General features: G+C 32.8%; 4 protein-coding genes across 4 annotated transcripts; 1 reads left to right on the forward strand and 3 right to left on the reverse strand.

Annotated features, from left to right (window-relative positions):
- Window positions 1-1152: 1152 nt before the first annotated feature.
- Window positions 1153-5924, reverse strand: TRIADDRAFT_56233 (uncharacterized protein; the record flags this gene model as incomplete). The annotated part of the gene is made up of 8 exons (XM_002112724.1): window positions 1153-1437; window positions 1585-1655; window positions 1759-2052; window positions 2150-2449; window positions 2966-3280; window positions 3683-3967; window positions 4422-5705; window positions 5855-5924. 8 exons carry the CDS (start codon window positions 5922-5924, stop codon window positions 1153-1155), a joined length of 2904 nt encoding a protein of 967 aa, XP_002112760.1.
- Window positions 5925-9176: 3252 nt separating this feature from the next.
- TRIADDRAFT_25372 (uncharacterized protein) lies at window positions 9177-10661 on the forward strand (the record flags this gene model as incomplete). Its single annotated transcript, XM_002112294.1, has 1 exon — window positions 9177-10661. The coding sequence occupies one exon, from the start codon at window positions 9177-9179 to the stop codon at window positions 10659-10661; it is 1485 nt and encodes a 494-aa protein (XP_002112330.1).
- Window positions 10662-12282: 1621 nt separating this feature from the next.
- On the reverse strand, window positions 12283-13752 carry TRIADDRAFT_56235 (uncharacterized protein; the record flags this gene model as incomplete). The annotated part of the gene is made up of 1 exon (XM_002112725.1): window positions 12283-13752. One exon carries the CDS (start codon window positions 13750-13752, stop codon window positions 12283-12285), a length of 1470 nt encoding a protein of 489 aa, XP_002112761.1.
- A 2114-nt stretch (window positions 13753-15866) lies between these two features.
- On the reverse strand, window positions 15867-17378 carry TRIADDRAFT_25239 (uncharacterized protein; the record flags this gene model as incomplete). The annotated part of the gene is made up of 1 exon (XM_002112726.1): window positions 15867-17378. One exon carries the CDS (start codon window positions 17376-17378, stop codon window positions 15867-15869), a length of 1512 nt encoding a protein of 503 aa, XP_002112762.1.
- Between the last annotated feature and the right edge of the window lie 1158 nt (window positions 17379-18536).

An 18536-nucleotide genomic window follows, 5' to 3' on the forward strand; every position in this document is an offset into this window, starting at 1 on the left:
TTTGATACCAATTAAGATGCTATTCTGGTAAATTAAAGGCAGATGATTCCATGTCAGGTTAATCATAGAACCTGGGTAAACACCTCGAACAGCAGTCAAGTTTAATGGCGCGATACCAGGTACTGTAAAAATAATGATGAGCAAATAAGATTATTAAAGTTTAATTTACTAAAACTTTATTGATAATTTTTAGCAATTTAAGATTCAAATATTTCTAAAAGTATGCCTTAATTCACTCTAGGTATGCAAGATTACATATGAATTCATTACGGCTGTAATGGTCCATATTAAAAGAACTTATAACAAGTCAATGGAATCCTATTTTGATACCCTTTTATAAGATGTAAGTTAGAAGATTATTATCCGAAATTCAGTTGTCAGAAATTATTCTGCTAATGCAATTTTATTTTTTGCCTACGACCTATACAACCTAATGGTGGCTTTAGATTTTAAGGTTCAAACGCCTGAACCTCTACTAAATTAATTATCTTATGAAGTTAGCCAAGCGTAAACATAACAATTACAAAATTTCAGAATTGTGTACGAGATCGATCAAATAATAAATTATCCAGAATCGGCTTACTCTATACATTATTCGATAAAGGCAAAAGCAATTCGATCTAACGTATGTGGATATGCAAAATCGCATTTTCAGTAGGTAAAGATGTCATTTGCTAGGGATTATACTATCATATCAATATTGTAGATTGAAATCATTATTTAATACAGTTTAGTCAATATTGTATATTAACACTGAAATAAATTGGTGTTGTAGAGCTATTAATTATAACGAGCATAAAACCGAGAAATCTGCTATTGTGACTATTATCAAAATAGTCAGTGAAGCCACATTTTGAAGCTAGCTAGCTGCCATGCAGAGAAATTCTCAAAGTAATCATAGAAAATCATAGTAATTATGATTTTAATTTAGATTTGCATCAAGAAAATGATGCTTAGCTAATATATACAGGTAGATATGAAGATTGAAAATATTATAATATCTATGGTCTAGTAAAAACTTTATTTACTGGATTTAAGTCTTGATTATAATTATATACAGAATTAACTGAAATTAATGTTTATTCTAGAGCTGCTTTACTCTTGGTATTATTAATTTTAAATTTGATTAGTAAGACCATTTTTAATAGATCTTTACATTTTAATCAAACCGCATAGAAATATTCGCATACCTGATTGTAGGGTATTAACATCGAATTCGATCGAACGAGGACTTGGGCCAGCTATAGTAAATGCTTGTAAAGATACTTTATAAGAGGAATAATATAATAGGTTACTGGCGGTCAGATTTTCATTCTTGCCAATCGTAGTGACTTCATTTACATTGATGGTTCGATTTTCAACCGTTCCAAATCGGGTATTTCTAAGTAGTAGGTAATAACCAAGGATGATACCTCGACGATTTCTCGTTGATATCGTCTAGTTTTAAAAATATATTTAAAAGAATCATTCAGGTAGTAAGTAAAATTTGGCTATAGTATGGCTTCAAACCTGGAAATGCAAAGTTATTCCAAAACATCACAAGAAAAAATCAAAATTTCATTTACAATCGTTGAATAAGCAAACCTCCCACTCCATTCTAATAGTATTATTGTTAACAAGAGAAACATTTTGTAGCAATGGCTGCACGCTTGGAACTGTAGGTAAAAAACATTTATGTTAGCACATTTAATGTAAAACTGATATATCATAGTTATTCAAATTTTAAACTAGCTACTATCAATTTAAGATTTAATTTACCGGCTTGAAGTGTAGTAATAAATAAAGATGGGCTTTCAGGGCCATATCCAGCAGCTGTTGCGGCTTTAATTGTTATTTTATATTCCATGAATGGAATTAAATTATGCAATATAATGGAGGTATTCGCACTTTTTGTGATAGTGACGTTATTATGATTCCATTTACTGGAGTTGTATTTGATGCTGTAAGAAATGATAACACCTCCACGATCGGAAACTGGAGGTGGTAGCCATGTCAGATGAATTGAAAATAAGGCTGGAATGCCATTTATTTTCTGCGAATAGCCTAATGGTGCTATAATATTATAAAATAATCCAAGATAAACATAAAATTTTCTGCTGAGTATTTGAATCGTCCAAGCAAGATAAAATATCAATATTTCTATTCTTACCTTGTATAAAATTTGTTCCGTTGACAATATCGCTATCGAATAAACTATATTTGATATTATACGGAATCACTTGATAGTAACGAGTAGAATTTCTCAATAGGCCATAAGTATAAGTATACGTGTCTGTTCCGTTGTAGAGAAAATTTAATCTTGTATCGGTTCCATTTATTGGATAAATGCTCCACTGATATACCAGATACCCAATTTTACCATTAGGGTATCTTGGAGGTTTCCATGTTATTTTAATTGTCGTTAAATTATAGCCAAGCGCATGTAAATTCTGAACTTGACCTTTTGGGTCTAGTTCATCAATAGTTGCAGGAAAAATGCATTGGAGAAAAAATGGTTAAAAATATGCTAAACGTCCTTATGTGTGTACTAAATCTTCATAAATGTTTCTTTGAGTAATTATGAACTCATAAAAGTACGTCATAGACAGCAATATTTTACTTTTCTGAACATGCACGATGCAAAATTTGTTACATATTTTATATTTGCAAAACAATTTAATTTATAAAATTACAGTACTTTTAATTTGCTAAGAAATTTAATTCCTTAATTGAATATTAAATATACAATATCTTTTTATAGAAAGCTAAATTTAAATAGAATGGATGACTTTTTGACATTCTTTAGTAATTTAGATGAGGTCTATTTATTCAAGATTGCAAATTAATTTTCTAGATTTTACGTTGTAAATGATAACAATTTATCATACCGCCAAAGTTGAAAAAATTGCATAATAGTTACACCATGTACACCTATGTTATAAAATATTATTACACATTACGATCATCAATTTAATGCTTTACTTACAGAATTCATCGGTCCACACTTTAATAAATTGAGAAAGACTTTCTCCAACGATATTATTCGCCTCGATCGCCAAGTAATAAATTGTATAGGGTGTTAAGTTTGAATAATATGTAGCGGTATTTTCAATAATGCATCCATCACGGATATAACTGAATTGACAAGGATGTTTTAGAGTTGTATTTCGATAATTAAGTAGACGGACTGTGTAATTCGTAATCGGTTGGCGCCCATCAAATTCGGGAGGAAGCCATGAAATATTTAAGCCAAACGACGTAATATTGCGTACTTCGACATTTCTGACTGGATCAGGTGGCCCTTTAACAGATATAGGGTTTGCATAAGGTATTGAAATAGCAAGACCAATTATTAACTTAGATAAGTAGTAATTTCATTCTTTCGATAAAGAGCCCCTTAGTTAACTTTGACATATGAAATAACAAATTAGAAAGTAATATAGCAAATATTATAGTTTGTTTACAACATGCAGTTTAATTATTAGATTCTAACATTGCAAAAATTGTAATCGATAAAGGCTAATAAAATTTGGTGTGATTAACAACGGTTATCATGCGGTGCTAACTGACTATTACTATGAACGAAAGCCTCTCTTTCAGTTTCAATTCTTGGAATCTTTTAATTGCATTTATACTTTATTTACTATGATAGTAATATTAATCTTTGTCTGATTGACAGTATGGTTTCGTTTCAGTTACTTACGAAAAACGAAAACGTTTGCAATTTTACTGATTGCATTGCCCACATCATTAGTATACTTGCACTGATATTGTCCTTCATCATTTGCATCTGCACGAAGAAAATTATATCTGCCATAGAGATGAAAGTCTTTTAAGTGCGTCCCGTTTATATCAGCTTCAAGATCTATTCCATTTTTTAGCCAAATTATGATGGGTTCAGGTGAAGCAGTTGCATTGCATTCCAAAAAACCATTTTTATCTTCCGTTATATTAATACTTCGCGGTTGTTGGACAATCCTAGGAGCATCTGCAAATATCGATAATTACAAAGTTAAGCAGAATTGAATTAAGTTAGTGTCAGAAAACTGACAGTAAGTTTCGAGTTTTAGGATGTTACCCATTACTGCTATCCTAATTTATACATAATTGATACCCCCCTCCTAATTTTTTTGATACGTAGTAAGAAACATGAATAATTATATTACTTAAGACTAAAACCAATGTCGGTATATCACTGAAGAACGACAAGTTCATCTCTGTGAATAAGATATGATGATCCAAGAATTATCGCATAGTAAAAGCAAATATAAACGATCTATTGAGGAATTTGGTAGTTGATATTAGCTTAGAATATTAGTAAAGAAAGTTATTGATTCTCTAATTTTTAGCACGCGGATAGTATTGCTATCATGAAGTAGTCGTGATTGAAGTAGTAAATGCCGTGTGTGATGAATATGAGATGGCAATGAATTTGTACTTACATCGAGCAGTAAAATTTAATTTTATTCCAGCTAATAAGCCATAAGCTGTGGCTTGGCCATATCCATATTGAGTAACACCAAAAGTAGCGCTATTGTTAATGTGATGGAGAATATGCCGGCCAGGTTTTATTGCTATTGCAGTGTAAAGATAATTTATAGATGAGTCATTTACAGTCGTATTTATAAAAATTTCTTTCCACTGTAAACTTTTCATGATGACTCCATCCAATAACAATCCGTCTTTATAAATCGTTGAAATATAGATATTCAAATAAAGCCGATCTATATTATAACTACTCTCTGATGGTAAAGTGCTCAGGACATATTCTGATCTATATTGTTCCATATCAGCAACTATAACCATCATTGAATCGGTTAAGACATTATCGGTTCGAAAGCCCTTATTAAAATGAGCTACGAGACATTCTTGACTACAACTGAGATAGGTATTGTTGCTACCTATGATATCAAATTCAATAAATGATCCCTGAGGCAGAGTTAAGTTTTGCTGGATAGTGTTTATCCAAACCGTAGTTATATTGGGTGATGCAGCTACAACACGATAAATATCGCCGAACTTTCTATCAGCAAAATTACCTAGGAGATAGTTTCTACCCAATTGACGAGTAGGTAGAAGTTGCTCTATCAGGAAATCGCAGTATTGTACACCCAAAGGGATGGTAGTACATGGATTACCAGCAATAACTACTAAGTCGTGATTAGAATAGATGAGAGTGCCAGTTAAATCTTTAGTGGAACTAAAAAAGAATCCATGTTCATGAGGAATGGCAACATGAAGCATTCGCTTTCTTGAGTAAGTTTGACCAAGGTACGACGTCTCACTCGGGAAACTAATAAAAATTTCAGTACTATTAATGTGAGCTAGTACTAAAAATTGTGATGCAATAGTAGGGGTGTACGTCGCAATAACATATTCTGGGCCCATAGCATTAGTAGGAAGGGCTAAATAACCATCACCACTTAATGGGTGCATTTGATAAACGTCCACTTGGATATCATTATCTGAGGAAATTATAACACTTCTATTAGTCAATCCGACGTCCTTATTCAGAAGCTTTCGATCAAATATTACTTTTCTTGACGAATCAGCAGGAATAAAATAACTTGCTTTACTTTTATCGAATAAATTGAAAATGCTAACGTTAGCAGCCTCCGTTAAAGTATTGATAATCGCAATTGATTCAAATTGATAATTTGGCGATCCATACAGTAGGCCGAGATGAAATTTACGTCCTCGATTGCCGCTTACTACGATTTTAGAATCTAATTACAAATTGTATAAACAATTTTTAGGTACGTTAACTTCAGTGTTGAAGGAATAATGCTAAATTTTGCATCCCATAGTGTTAAATACTGTAAATACAATGTTATTGTTAGACCGAAATGTCAAACGTGAAATAATTTTCTCATACCTGCAACACCAATTAATGGCAGAGTACTGCTGAGTAACATTATGAACTTAATCAAAGTTGAAAATTCCATCACGCGGCATCAATCGGTGACTTATCTCAGGTATAGTTGGAGAATCCAACTATAAAATTAAAATAAATACAAAATTTATACTAGAACAACAGAAATCTCTTGCAATTTCTAGTGTGCAACACTTAACTTATTTTTATAACAGAGAAATTGGGTACTTTACTAATTATCCGTTTGCGTCTTAGATATAGATTGCTTACCTTAAGAAATAAAGTTTCTGTTAGTAAAAATTTGCTTCTCGGTGAAGATGTATACTTGTAATTAAGATGAGGTTTAAAACACCGACTTCTAGGTCGTAAATATTCAAATCGGTGAAGGAAGATAACTGCTCGCTTCGATAAGTACTATACCAACATTAATCAAATATTGGAGTGGTAAAAACAATTTAGAACGTTGTAACTTAAGCAAAGTATTGTGATTAGCTATTTGAAATATGAGCGAAATTCGCTACTTTTTTAATAATTATCGTATAAGACCAATATTATCTGCTCGACTTCAACATAAAACTCTCTATATTAAGCTATAGTACAAACAAAAATTATTGTGAAAGTCGCATTTAATAAGATTTATATCATTGAGGGTTTTCAAAAATAAAATAATGAATTAATTAAACGGTAAACTATCTACTATTTTCAAAATACGTAAGAAATACGATGAAATAAATCATGTCAAGATTTATACCGTAGATGCTACCGCAGATAGAAATGTTCTCAGGCTATGATTGTTTAGTCATTCAATCGTGTAAGTTGATACTACATATAAATGAAATTTGCTAATGTAATGGCAACTGCTATATTATAAGTCCCTCGAATATAATCGCTACCTATCAAGAAAGGTAAAAGTATTTTGAAAAACAAACAATTTTAATGTAACACCTGAATTATTTCGAATTTGGCGAAATTTGAGTAATTGGTAAGTTTTACGCCTTGATCTAAAGTAATAAACGATTTATTCTATAATCTACAACTTTAAAAGTTTTGCGAATCAATGGATAAGCAAGTATTTATTTTATGTGTTAGATAGAATACAGTGATTAGCACTGTAAAGTTTCAAAATCGTCCGTATACGGCGGTGATCAATTTCCTTCACTACTGTTATTCATTTCATTAAATCATTGCATTCGCTTACAATTATATTGAAAGATATCGGATAGATCATAACGATTATAAGCTTTTTAATGCAATACACTTACAATTAACAGTAGTAATTTTGAAAAATCATTAATTCGCTATCTTTTTACCTTACTTTTTATGATTTTGCTATTAAAATCTTTTTCAGAGGTTATATTAAGAACGTCTCCTAGAAGAAAGAATTGTAAAGGTACCGTAAACTTGCAGTCGACGATGATGTTGTAAGAAAAATTGTCAAACTAAAAGTCGTTAATATATTAATACGAAGCAGTCGAGACAATAAGGTCCCTCGGGTATTACTAGTTATACAATCCTGTTTGCTATTATTTGTGAATAATTTAGTGAATGCATAAAGTTCGCATTACGTATAGGTGGACAATAGTAGTTGGTAAGCGCCCCTCTGATCAATAAAAGAGTAAAGTATACAATAACTTTTATATCTTTTCTTCATGGTTTCTTGGCCATCATCATATTTGATACAAAATAGTTTATCATCAGTTATTAAGAGCTTATACTAGTAATGGCAAACATCCTGCATGATTGCTGGTGAACATTTTTGATTTAAACACACCGTCTGTTTCGAAATATTGGTTATATAGTGGTTGATTTATACTTTCTATAGAATGATTGATTTGCCGTCAATGCTCTATAACAATTACGGAGTATAACCTGGTTGCAGCAAATGCAGGAGGAATTTATAATGGAGATAGCAAAATTAGAATGTGTGTATCATCAGGTGGTTTTGGTGTTGTCCAGCATTACGATCATATAGTAGTGCAATTAGACTTGATTATTATTAGTAAACAATGATAAATAGTGGCAAACAATATGATTTAAAATTAGTCCATTAAAGACGAAGCGAAGGTATATAATAGAAATACTAAAAGGCCTGGGAAATATAAAGAAATTTATAGATGAATTCATGTTAAATGCATACTTTTCCAGTATATTATATGGATGTATGTTAAAATGAGGAATGAGGGTACATATGTATTAGAGAAAAACTTCCCTTCGCTATCCTGATCCGATCCTGTCATGTAATGATCGGTCCCTAAGATACATTTAGTCAAGATATTGCGTGAACCAAAGAGGCAACATAAGAGCTTTCAATGGCTTTAAAGAGATTTCTAGACATTAAAAGTGTTTCTATAAGTACAGTAGCAGTATGATAATTAACGCGACTTTCAGTTGTTTACAAGACTAAGGCAGTCAAAGCCCTCTTTCTTGTTCGCGTATCTCATTTTTATGTATCGAATCGATCTGGCAAAATGAAGTAACTCCTATTGGAGGTCTTTTGCCATTAAGCTCCATTTCATAATTGTTATAACTTAACGTAGCCTACTAATTTATCTTTTAACGAAGTGTTGGTCTTATCAACCTTCCACTAGGGACAGTAAAAAAAATGGCGATCAAGGCCTGCCAGCAAGTTTGCAAAGAACGCGTTTAGGAAGACAGACAGACAGATTTTAATTATTTCAGTAAATAAATTTTACTTTTCTTATAGAGGTAAAAAATTGTGGGCCTCAATAGCTTCCATACTTCCTACAGTATAGGGCAGTATCCTGGATGTAGCAGACAGAGTAAGGAGCCAGAGAGCACTAAAGTAAACAAGATCAGTAAGTAGGGAAGAAGTAATTAATTGCGGTAATTATGTGTGCTACCGTAGAACAGTTTATTCACATACAGTGCAGTAAGTATATCATTAATTAATTAAATAGTTGATGTAAGTGAAGCACTACGGATGCATTTTATCACATTAAAACTTATTTGTAACGTTTAGTTTAGTACCTATCATTATTGACCTAATACTACCAATCCAGATTAGAATTTTGGATCATCAAGTTCCTTCTTCTATTGCCTTAAGTTATAAATTATGTAATAGCAACGTAGCTATTGCCGTACCTTAATAACAGTCGTCTGTTGTCTTCCATTCACAGACGCACTATACTTGTTGCTTGAGATCAGAGATTTGTAGTATCGTCTGTTACGCTAGTACTCGTAGTCCAATATTGATACAGTTAATGAAACATTATTTATTAGTTATTATTATTAGTGTTAGAACGAAAATTATAATCTTTTTTTCAATCTCATTTTGTATGGTAGAACTATGGCTGAACTTCTCGGAATGGCGTGGTCATCGATTTTATTCGTCCAAATTATTTTGGTCTGCATAGTGAGCAGTGGCTTTCTCTTATGCTACAAGCTTTTCATTATTCCCTACGTAAAAATGAAGAAGATGAATTTAAAGGGTCCACCATTCAAGCCTTTAATCGGTAATCTACTCGATTATGGCATCACAAAACAACATATTGCTCAAATTAAGTTACGCGAAAAATACGGTGACATCTATGGCACACAGTTTTTTCAAATACCCACTATTTGGATAGGTGATCCTGACATCTTAAAGATGGTTATGGTTAAAGAATTTTCAAACTTTCCTAATCGATATTCCTTTGCTAAAGCATTAAATCCACTAGACAAAGGTTTGCCTGAACTAAAAGATCAGTCCTGGCACCGTATACGAAACGTTGTTCTTCCCACCTTTAGCTCGTCAAAACTGAAATTAATTTATCCTTACATCTGCGAGATGGGAAATCACTTGGTTGAGAGTTTAATTAGTAACGCTGATGGTAATGGTCGGGCCATAGAATTTTGTCAACCTTGTTCCAAATTCACGATAGAAATTATTTTAGCTACAGCCTTCGGAATCGAAATTGACAATCTTGCGGAGAAAGAAAAGCTAACAAGAGCAACTAATATTGTGTTTGGCAGTCAACCAAGTGCTTTATTTTTACTTCTCTTTACATCAGTTCGGCTATTCAAGATGATTGAGCCTATCTTCGGAGAGGGCTTAGCATCCCTTGAATATATTACCAAAGTAACTACTAAGATTATCAAACAACGAAGAAGAAATATGGAAGCTGGTATTGAGTGTCGCAAAGATTTCTTACAGCAAATCATTGAAGCAGGGGATCAGGACAAGCTTAATGATGATGAAATTGTAGGTCAAGCTTTCATATTTCTCACAGCTGGCTTTCACACTATTTCCAATACGTTATCGTTTGCTTGCTATCTGTTAGCTACAAACCCTGATAAGCAGCAAAAATTATACCAAGAAATTGAATCAATATTCTCAGCAGATCAAGACATCGATTATGATACTTTATTTGAGCTCTCTTATTTAAATATGGTCGTTTTAGAGACAATGAGAATTTATCCTGCTGGATTTTTTATTAATCGTGATATTAAAGAAGATAAGACAATTAATGGTATTCATTTCGCTAAAGGTGCCATGCTAGCAGTACCAATTTATGCAATACATCACAATCCTAAATTATGGCCTGATCCAGATAAATTTATTCCGGAACGATTTACAGAGGAAGAAAAAGTTAAACGTCATCCATTCAGTTATATACCGTTTGGAGACGGTCCACGTAATTGCATTGGGATGCGCTTAGCATTACTAGAAGTGAAATTAGCTGTAGCGAAAATTGTACAAAAAATGGAATTACTTACAACTGAAAAAACTGAAATCCCGCTTGAAATGGAAACTGGGACAAATCTCACTGCACCTAATGGCATCTATTTAGCCGTTCGAAAAAGACACTAATGATAAGTTCCATATATCGTTGGATTCTCTATTCTTTGAGTGAGTTAGCAATGTACTTACAGATATTAATAACCGATTGTGTACCTCAAATGTAATTGGTAGAAATGCAACTGTTCATATGAATATTAAGGCTGGAGTAGTATCAAGTTGTGCACTATTTCAACAGAGATTTTAAATACTTTTGTATTTTAATAACATGGTGAATGTGAAATTTCTAACTAATTTCCTTAGAGTTTTATCACTATAATAAGACTTTGACTGCTTAAAAGACAAGTTTTAGTAAAGGTATCACGGTATATTTGATATCTGATGATGTATGAGTAGAGTGAGAGTTTTCACCATGCTATTTTGATTTGTGTCGGATTTGCTGTGCAAACTTAAAGCATTTCACCTAGATTACTTTTACATTAAGATTGAATTACTATCTAGCCTAACAGTACGATGAACATTTGATGATAATCTAATTTTTTCTTGTTACTATTATAGAAACTTCTCAAATTTGTAAGAAACGAATAATATGAAGTTGCAAGCATAGGTTATACTGTACATATGTGTTCGGTAAATCTCTAATACTTTATTGTGATGAAATCTTCAAGGAAATAAAACCACGTATGATCTATTTTGGTGTGTCGTCCACCATTACAAAATAATTATTAAGAACGATTGTCAATAACTTAATTTATACATTTCTGTTAGCTTAGTAATTTCCGATAAAGACGCTTTCTCCAACAGTCTTGCTTGGTTTCAACCGTACAAAGTTTTCCTTAATTAATTTGATACTGTCTAAAAGCTTTACAGTTTAATCACACAGGGAAATTCTAGCTGCTTGAGCATAAAAACTACTGTACACCTACGTTAAAAGCTCATTATTTATAGTGTATTTATACATATTAGAAAAATTATCCAAGTTACTTAGCCTTACATACTGCAGTTCAATTTACTGTAATAGCTGTATTATATTCTGGCCTGCAGTACTTATGTCATAAATTTCACAATAAATATTTCTCCAGTAATTGCTTATGTTGTAATTGAAATAAAACTATCAAAAAGGCTTATTGGTTTGCAACACTACTGTCTAATAAACACCAAAGGAAATTTATACAGGCTTGAAGCATAGAAAACAGTGTACTATATCGAATTTGTTGAAAGACATCCTAGACTTTTACCAATTCTTATTATAAATACGTATTACTGTATTACATATTTCTGCTGATTAATACTTTCTCACTCCAACAGGCCTATAATTTACTGGCATATGCACTTCTAACGCAGAATTTCCTAGATTGATATTCTAGATTGAAATGTTAGGATTTTACGAAAACAAAACCGCTGCATGAATAATAATGCTATAGTATCGAATAGATCATAACTCCTAAACTTCTGTTATAAGCGATCATTTATAACAGATATTATCAGCAGACGACTGTTGACCTTTATTTTATGCAATATCAAGCACAATCAAACAAATTTTCAAAATTAATATACATCAATTCCCATCTTATTGAACATACAGAAAAAGGATAACCATGCTCACATTTCTCATGCACAGTACCTTTACGCATTATCGTGGACATAGTAAGATATCTATGATCTACTGCTTTATACCGGTATTAAGTAATGGTTAATGCCTTCGTCTTATCCCCACGTACACGGGTTTTGCAGGTAATAAGGCAGTAGATGTTTTCGTTTCCATTCGTCTTTCAGTTTGTTTAACCATAATTAATTCTAGGCGACTTATAATTTTCACTATTGCCAATTTAAGTTCTAGCAGAGCAAATCTCATACCTATGCAATTACGTGGTCCATTACCAAATGCGAGGTAACTGCATGGATGTCTTTTAGCCTTTTCTTCAGGTGTAAATCTTTCGGGTATAAATTTTTCGGGATCCGGCCATAACATAGGATCGTGATGAAGTGAATAAATAGGTATGCCAATCATCATACCTTTAGGTATTCGAAAGCCTTTAATGGTGATCTCATCTCGCGCTAAACGATCGACAGCGTAAGCAGCTGGGTAAAGCCGCATAGTTTCTGCAATCACCATATCTAAATAGGGTAAATCTTGCAAAGATTCTATACCAATATCTTCATGATACTTTGAACTAATCTCCTCATACACCTTTTGTTGGACGTCGGAATTAACAGCTAAAATATGTGATAAAAATGTTAAAGTGTTAGCCGTTGTTTCGTAGCCAGCTACCAGGAAAACAAAGGCTTGAGCTATAATTTCGTCGTTGTCAAGCTTGTCATGATCCCCCGCTTCAATCATTAACTGTAATATATCTCCACGGCAAGATACACCAGCTCTAAGATTTTTTCTTCGATGTTCAATTACTTTTTTAGTTACTGCCATTAAGTAATCAATGGAATAAATTAATTTTCCACCGACCATTGGTTCCAAAATTCGAAATAAAGTCGGTGATATAATTGCCAGAAATTGCAAGAATCCAGATTCAGTTGCAAAGATGCCTGCTGCAGCTTCAGTTACTTTTCTTTCTTGTTCTTCAGATTCATATTCTATGCCAAATATAGCTCCTAGAATTACCTCCATTGCAAATTTTCCACAGCAATCCCTTAATTCAATTGGTCGGCCTTCCTGCTCTGCGGTCATCATTCGCTCACACAAGTGATCACCAGCATCGTTGATGATTGCAAATGTTAGTTTAAGTTTTGCAGTACTAAATGTAGGGAGAACAATAGTTCGAACACGTTTCCAATCTGCACCTTGCAGATCGAACAGAGACTTGTCAAAAGGTTTTAGTGTGTTGGTGAAAGCAAATCGATTGGTAAAATTAGAAAACTCCTTAATCAAAATTGTTTGCAATACTTCTGGTTCACCAACCCATATGGCTGGAAAATGAAAAAATAGTGTGCCATGTATCCTTCCATATTTTTCAAGTCTTTTTAACTGGTTATAATGGCGTTTTGTTGGGCCTAAATCCGTAGTATTGCCAAGGAAATCAAGAGGGAATGGGACACCTAAACCTAACTTTCTCAAGTACAAATAAGGGGAAATTATAAATTTATACACTAAGTATGCTAAGAATACTACAGCAAGACTTAGAATTTGAAGAAACGTCAGACCCGGCATGTTACAGATGATGAAGTATCGGATAGTATTAGGCAAATATTATATAAAATAATCAGATTACTGCCTCTGTTTGGCACTTCATGAACCTTGTTAATGTGATCATAGAATGCAAAGCTCTAGCTCTAAATCTTCTTTACGTACAAAGATAGTCGTTTTCTGCGTCGTAAAGAGACCTTTGTAAAATAGCTTTATCAATCAACAATATTCTGTTCCTGTTACAGCATAATGTAAAGCAAATTGCTACGTTGATTTTTCTTGATGACTTGAAGATTTTCAAGTGTGATGCGATCGCATTAATAACTAAAATAATATAACTGCAATCAATAATAATAATAGTGATTATAATTATTATCGAAGATATTAATCTTTAAATTAGGATTGTTTGCCAAAATTTGACGTGGATTAAAGTAGGAAGTGATAATAATAAGCAGTTAGACTAATCCATTTTTCATGACGTTCAATGGTCACCGATAACTTTGTTTGTATTAGACGATGTTTAATTTAGAGATTGGATATCAGATGTGGTCCAACAGACGGCACACGCCAATTACTATGCAAAATAAATACGGAAAACATAAACAGTACTTAAAGATTACCATATCGAAATTGCGCTGTATGAATTGCAAACTTCACATATTAGCCTCGTCTATTCGATTGTAATTATAATTATGTTATTTGCACAGTAATGTCAGAAGGAGGAGTATTTAAAATAGCGCAGTGATATAGCAGCATACTGACATACTGTAGTTCAAACAACGTCAATACATGTACAGGATGACATTTCCACCCATTCGAGGTAAAAATAAAACAGCATTAGTTTTTCCTCTGATCTCGCCTAATATCAATACAGCAGCGCAATACAGTTGAGAGAAATAAGTTTTGACATATGAAAGTTGGACGCAAATCAGCAAGACGAGAGTAACTGTAGTAAAAGGATTGGCATAGTTGATATTATTTAATAAGTGATCGAAGATCTTGTTCTACTGTTGTAAACAAGTCTGTAGTTCTCAGTAAAGTAAAGAACTCTGTACTAAGTAGCTTCCAGGTCTAATGATAGTAAAATTTACGAATGTCTAGTGCATCATTGCCATATTCGGCGCTGCTTGAACAAATTACTTTATTTCAAGTGTTCAACAAGTATCGTGGTGTTGGCGTAGGAACCAATAGATTTGACAGCTTTTGGGTTATTATTGCAACTAAATTCTGCATACATAGGAACATTTACGTACATACTCTAGAGGTACCCAAAACTGCAATAAGTTCATAAGCTGATACGATGCTCATAGGTATAGTAATGATCGTATAATTGGATCAAGGCGTTTGATCAGTTTAGCTCGGTAAGCATATTTACTGATTGAAATTCTCAAACAGCAGTAAACTTATTGTTATTGGCTCTAGAGACCATGATAGAATCAATACGATCATATTGCAGTATTCTGCTATAATCCTTACACGTATATTCAATGTACATATTTATATAACAAGATAAAACCATGGGGTTTTTGATGGCAAAGTAGTGATGTCATTAGTTAGATACCACGCCAAACATCCACAGTTAAATTGAATAAAATATCAACATTCTACCATTTATAAGTTCTAGCATTTGTCATAGCCAATTGATATTATTGCCCACAGAGATTCGTAAATACATCGTAGTTCATGAAATTTGGTTCATATTGGATAGCTCAATTAATACAAAAATTATTCATAATTTTAGACATGTACTGAACGATTCTAGATAATTAGGTGACACTATGTCCATACGCAGAATTACTTATAGTATTATCTATAATTGAATATCTTCAGGATAGTCATCACAAGCGTTACAAGACATAATAGTATAATTAACAATAACAATAACATAATCATTAACATTAGCTATCGTATAAGAACTTTTACTATACAGTAAGTCATTATTAGTTATCTCCATGTATAAATGTTAACCACTAAATTTAGTCATTTACTCTTCACGGTGATTCGTGCCGTGGCATATACATATTTCAACGTAGTCTAATATGCTTTTGTGTCTTCTAACAGATTATTACCAGCAGCAAGAATATTAAATACAAATGAATTGTAATATTCTTACATGCCATAGCGAAAAGTCTTCCTCCCTAATGTCTCCTTTGGATTCCCACATATACACCGTTAGCCGGAGATAATGTAGCTCCAGTTTTCAACTTTAATGGAATCTCAGTTTCTTTTACTACTACTAATTTAACGTTTTGTAAAATTCTAACTAAAGCAAATTTTGTCTCTAATAAAGCCAATCGCATTCCAATACAATTTCGAGGTCCACCACCGAAGGGAATGTAACTATACGGATGATGCTTTGCTTTAGCCTCCGGGGTAAATCGTTCGGGAATGAAACATTCAGGATCAGGCCAGAACTGTGGGTTATGATGCACAGCATAAATTGGAAGTCCTATCATTGAGTTTTTGGGTATATCTACGCCATTTATAATTATGTCTTCCTTTGCACATCGATTGACAAAAAATCCTGCTGGATACATTCTTAGTGTTTCTGATATTACCATTTCAAGATAAGGTAAAGTAGATAACGTTTCATAGTCGAGATTACTTGCATTTGGGCATTTATCATCGATTTCCGTAATTAACTTTTCTTGAGTCTCAGGATTCGTGGCTAGCGAATACGAAGCCAAAGCTAATGTGTTAGCAGTAGTTTCATGACCGGCAATAAGGAAAATTACTGCTTGAGCGATAATTTCTTCATCGCTAATGTTGTCAGAATTACCAGCCTCAATCATATGTTGTAAAATATCTTTTCGACAGGGTATGCCTTCTTTTAAGTTTTTCCGTCGTTGACAAATAACTTGCTCAATTGTTTCGGTTAATAAATTGATTGATTTCATAATATCTCCTCCAACAACCGGCTCCAAGATCTTGAATAATGGTGACGCATAAACTACAAAAAATTGAACAAAAGTATTGGTATCTCTAAGTATCATTCCTGCAGCTTTAGTGATTTTAGCTTCATGTTCTTCTGATTCGAACTCAATGCCAAAAGCTGTTGCTAAGATGACTCGCATAGTAAATTGACCACAAACCTGCCATATATTAACAGCTTTTCTATTGACTTCAACTTGGAATAATTTATCAACTAAATTATCACTAGCTACTCTAATAAATGGAAGAATGGTCTTTAATTTTGATGCACTAAAGGTAGGAACTAGAGTAGTTCTTACTCTTTTCCAGTCTTTATTTGTCAAGCGCAAAAGTGTTTTGTCAAAAGGCCTCATTAAACTAACTAATGCATAGCGGTTAGTAAAATTAGCGAAATCCTTGACCATAACTGCTTTGAGCATTTCTGGATCTCCTATCCATATGGTTGGAGCACAAAATATGAAAGTACCATAGACATTGCCATATAATTCTTGTCTTTTTATCTGAGCGGTATGCTGATCTCTGGATCCGTAATCCATAACGTTACCAGCAAATGGTTTAGGGATAGGCATTTTGAGTCCACATTTTCTTAAACGTCTGTATGGTCTATAGTAATCGTCATAAAGTTTATGTATAAATCCATAGCATAATAACACCATCACTATTGGTAATAAAATCTCTCGTAAAGAAATGGAAGATGTTAAAAGCTCTTGTAAAGCCATTGTAATTTAATGTCCAGTGACCACTGCTTATAATCTTTTCCAATAACTATAATAATATGATGATTGTATTAGGCAGTGAAATGGTGAATTAGTGATCAACTTGTACAGTAAAGTAAAAGTAAAAATACAGCGTAGTATACGAAGTATAACGAGCGAGGGATCTACTAGTAATTATATCGAGTGATTTTAACACAGTATAGTAATACAAAGTCAGGTAATTGTAGCACAAAGTGATCAATTTCGATGTCTACGTTCTACCATCCTCGATTACTTTACATGCATTAGAGATGATACCATAAATTGATCAGAGTCGCTACGTTACCGTATAAGTTAACTGCAAAATTGATTTATCAGACCGGCCAGCCAATAACCAATAACTATAATCAAAATAATCATACACCAGTCAAGCAATTTTCCACTAGTTCGCCTTGCCTAGTTACCATCGAGTTACAGAATTACTTTATTCTGCAGCATTATGATAATCAATATTCTTAACAGTAATGAAGATGATGCAATCTGTAGAAACTTGTATGTAGTATAGTAAACAATGGAGCCTTTAAAATTGGACTGTAGTTGCGCAGTGGATAATCTAATTACTGTAATATTTTAGCATTTCTGCCTTGTGGATCATCGTTTCGCCAATTAGATCAGATCCTCCATATTTATTACTCGGTTCGATGATAAGATGACATTCATGTAAATATATCAGTAGGTTAGGGGCTTATATTTTGGTTGTAGGCATGCAAAATTATGGAAATTATTAAGAGAAAATTAATCATCATACGAGTCATTCTAAGCCTAGTTTCAAATCTGTATCAAGCCTGTCTTCCTCAAATATCTAGCTAAGTTACAGTCAACTAAGCGTCTCTTTATTAAAAGCAAAACCGAACCCTAATTTTATTGTAAAATCAACTGATTTGATCAAACAGACCTACGATGACAAATTTTAGTCTTTAGAATGCAGAAATCAGTACTCAACCTTTTAATGTTAATTTTTAAAAGATTATAATTTAATTTGTTAAATTAGCACATAAAGTTTCAAATTACGTGTAAAATGAATAATGGTACTGTAAGAGTTTGCTAAAATTTTGAGATCGAACTATATAAGGTATTGCATTAGTTTCTCACTGACCGATACTACTGTAAGTGTAGACGTTT

This window comes from Trichoplax adhaerens, genomic scaffold, assembly GCF_000150275.1.
Source record: "Trichoplax adhaerens TRIADscaffold_5 genomic scaffold, whole genome shotgun sequence".
NCBI lineage: Eukaryota > Metazoa > Placozoa > Uniplacotomia > Trichoplacea > Trichoplacidae > Trichoplax > Trichoplax adhaerens.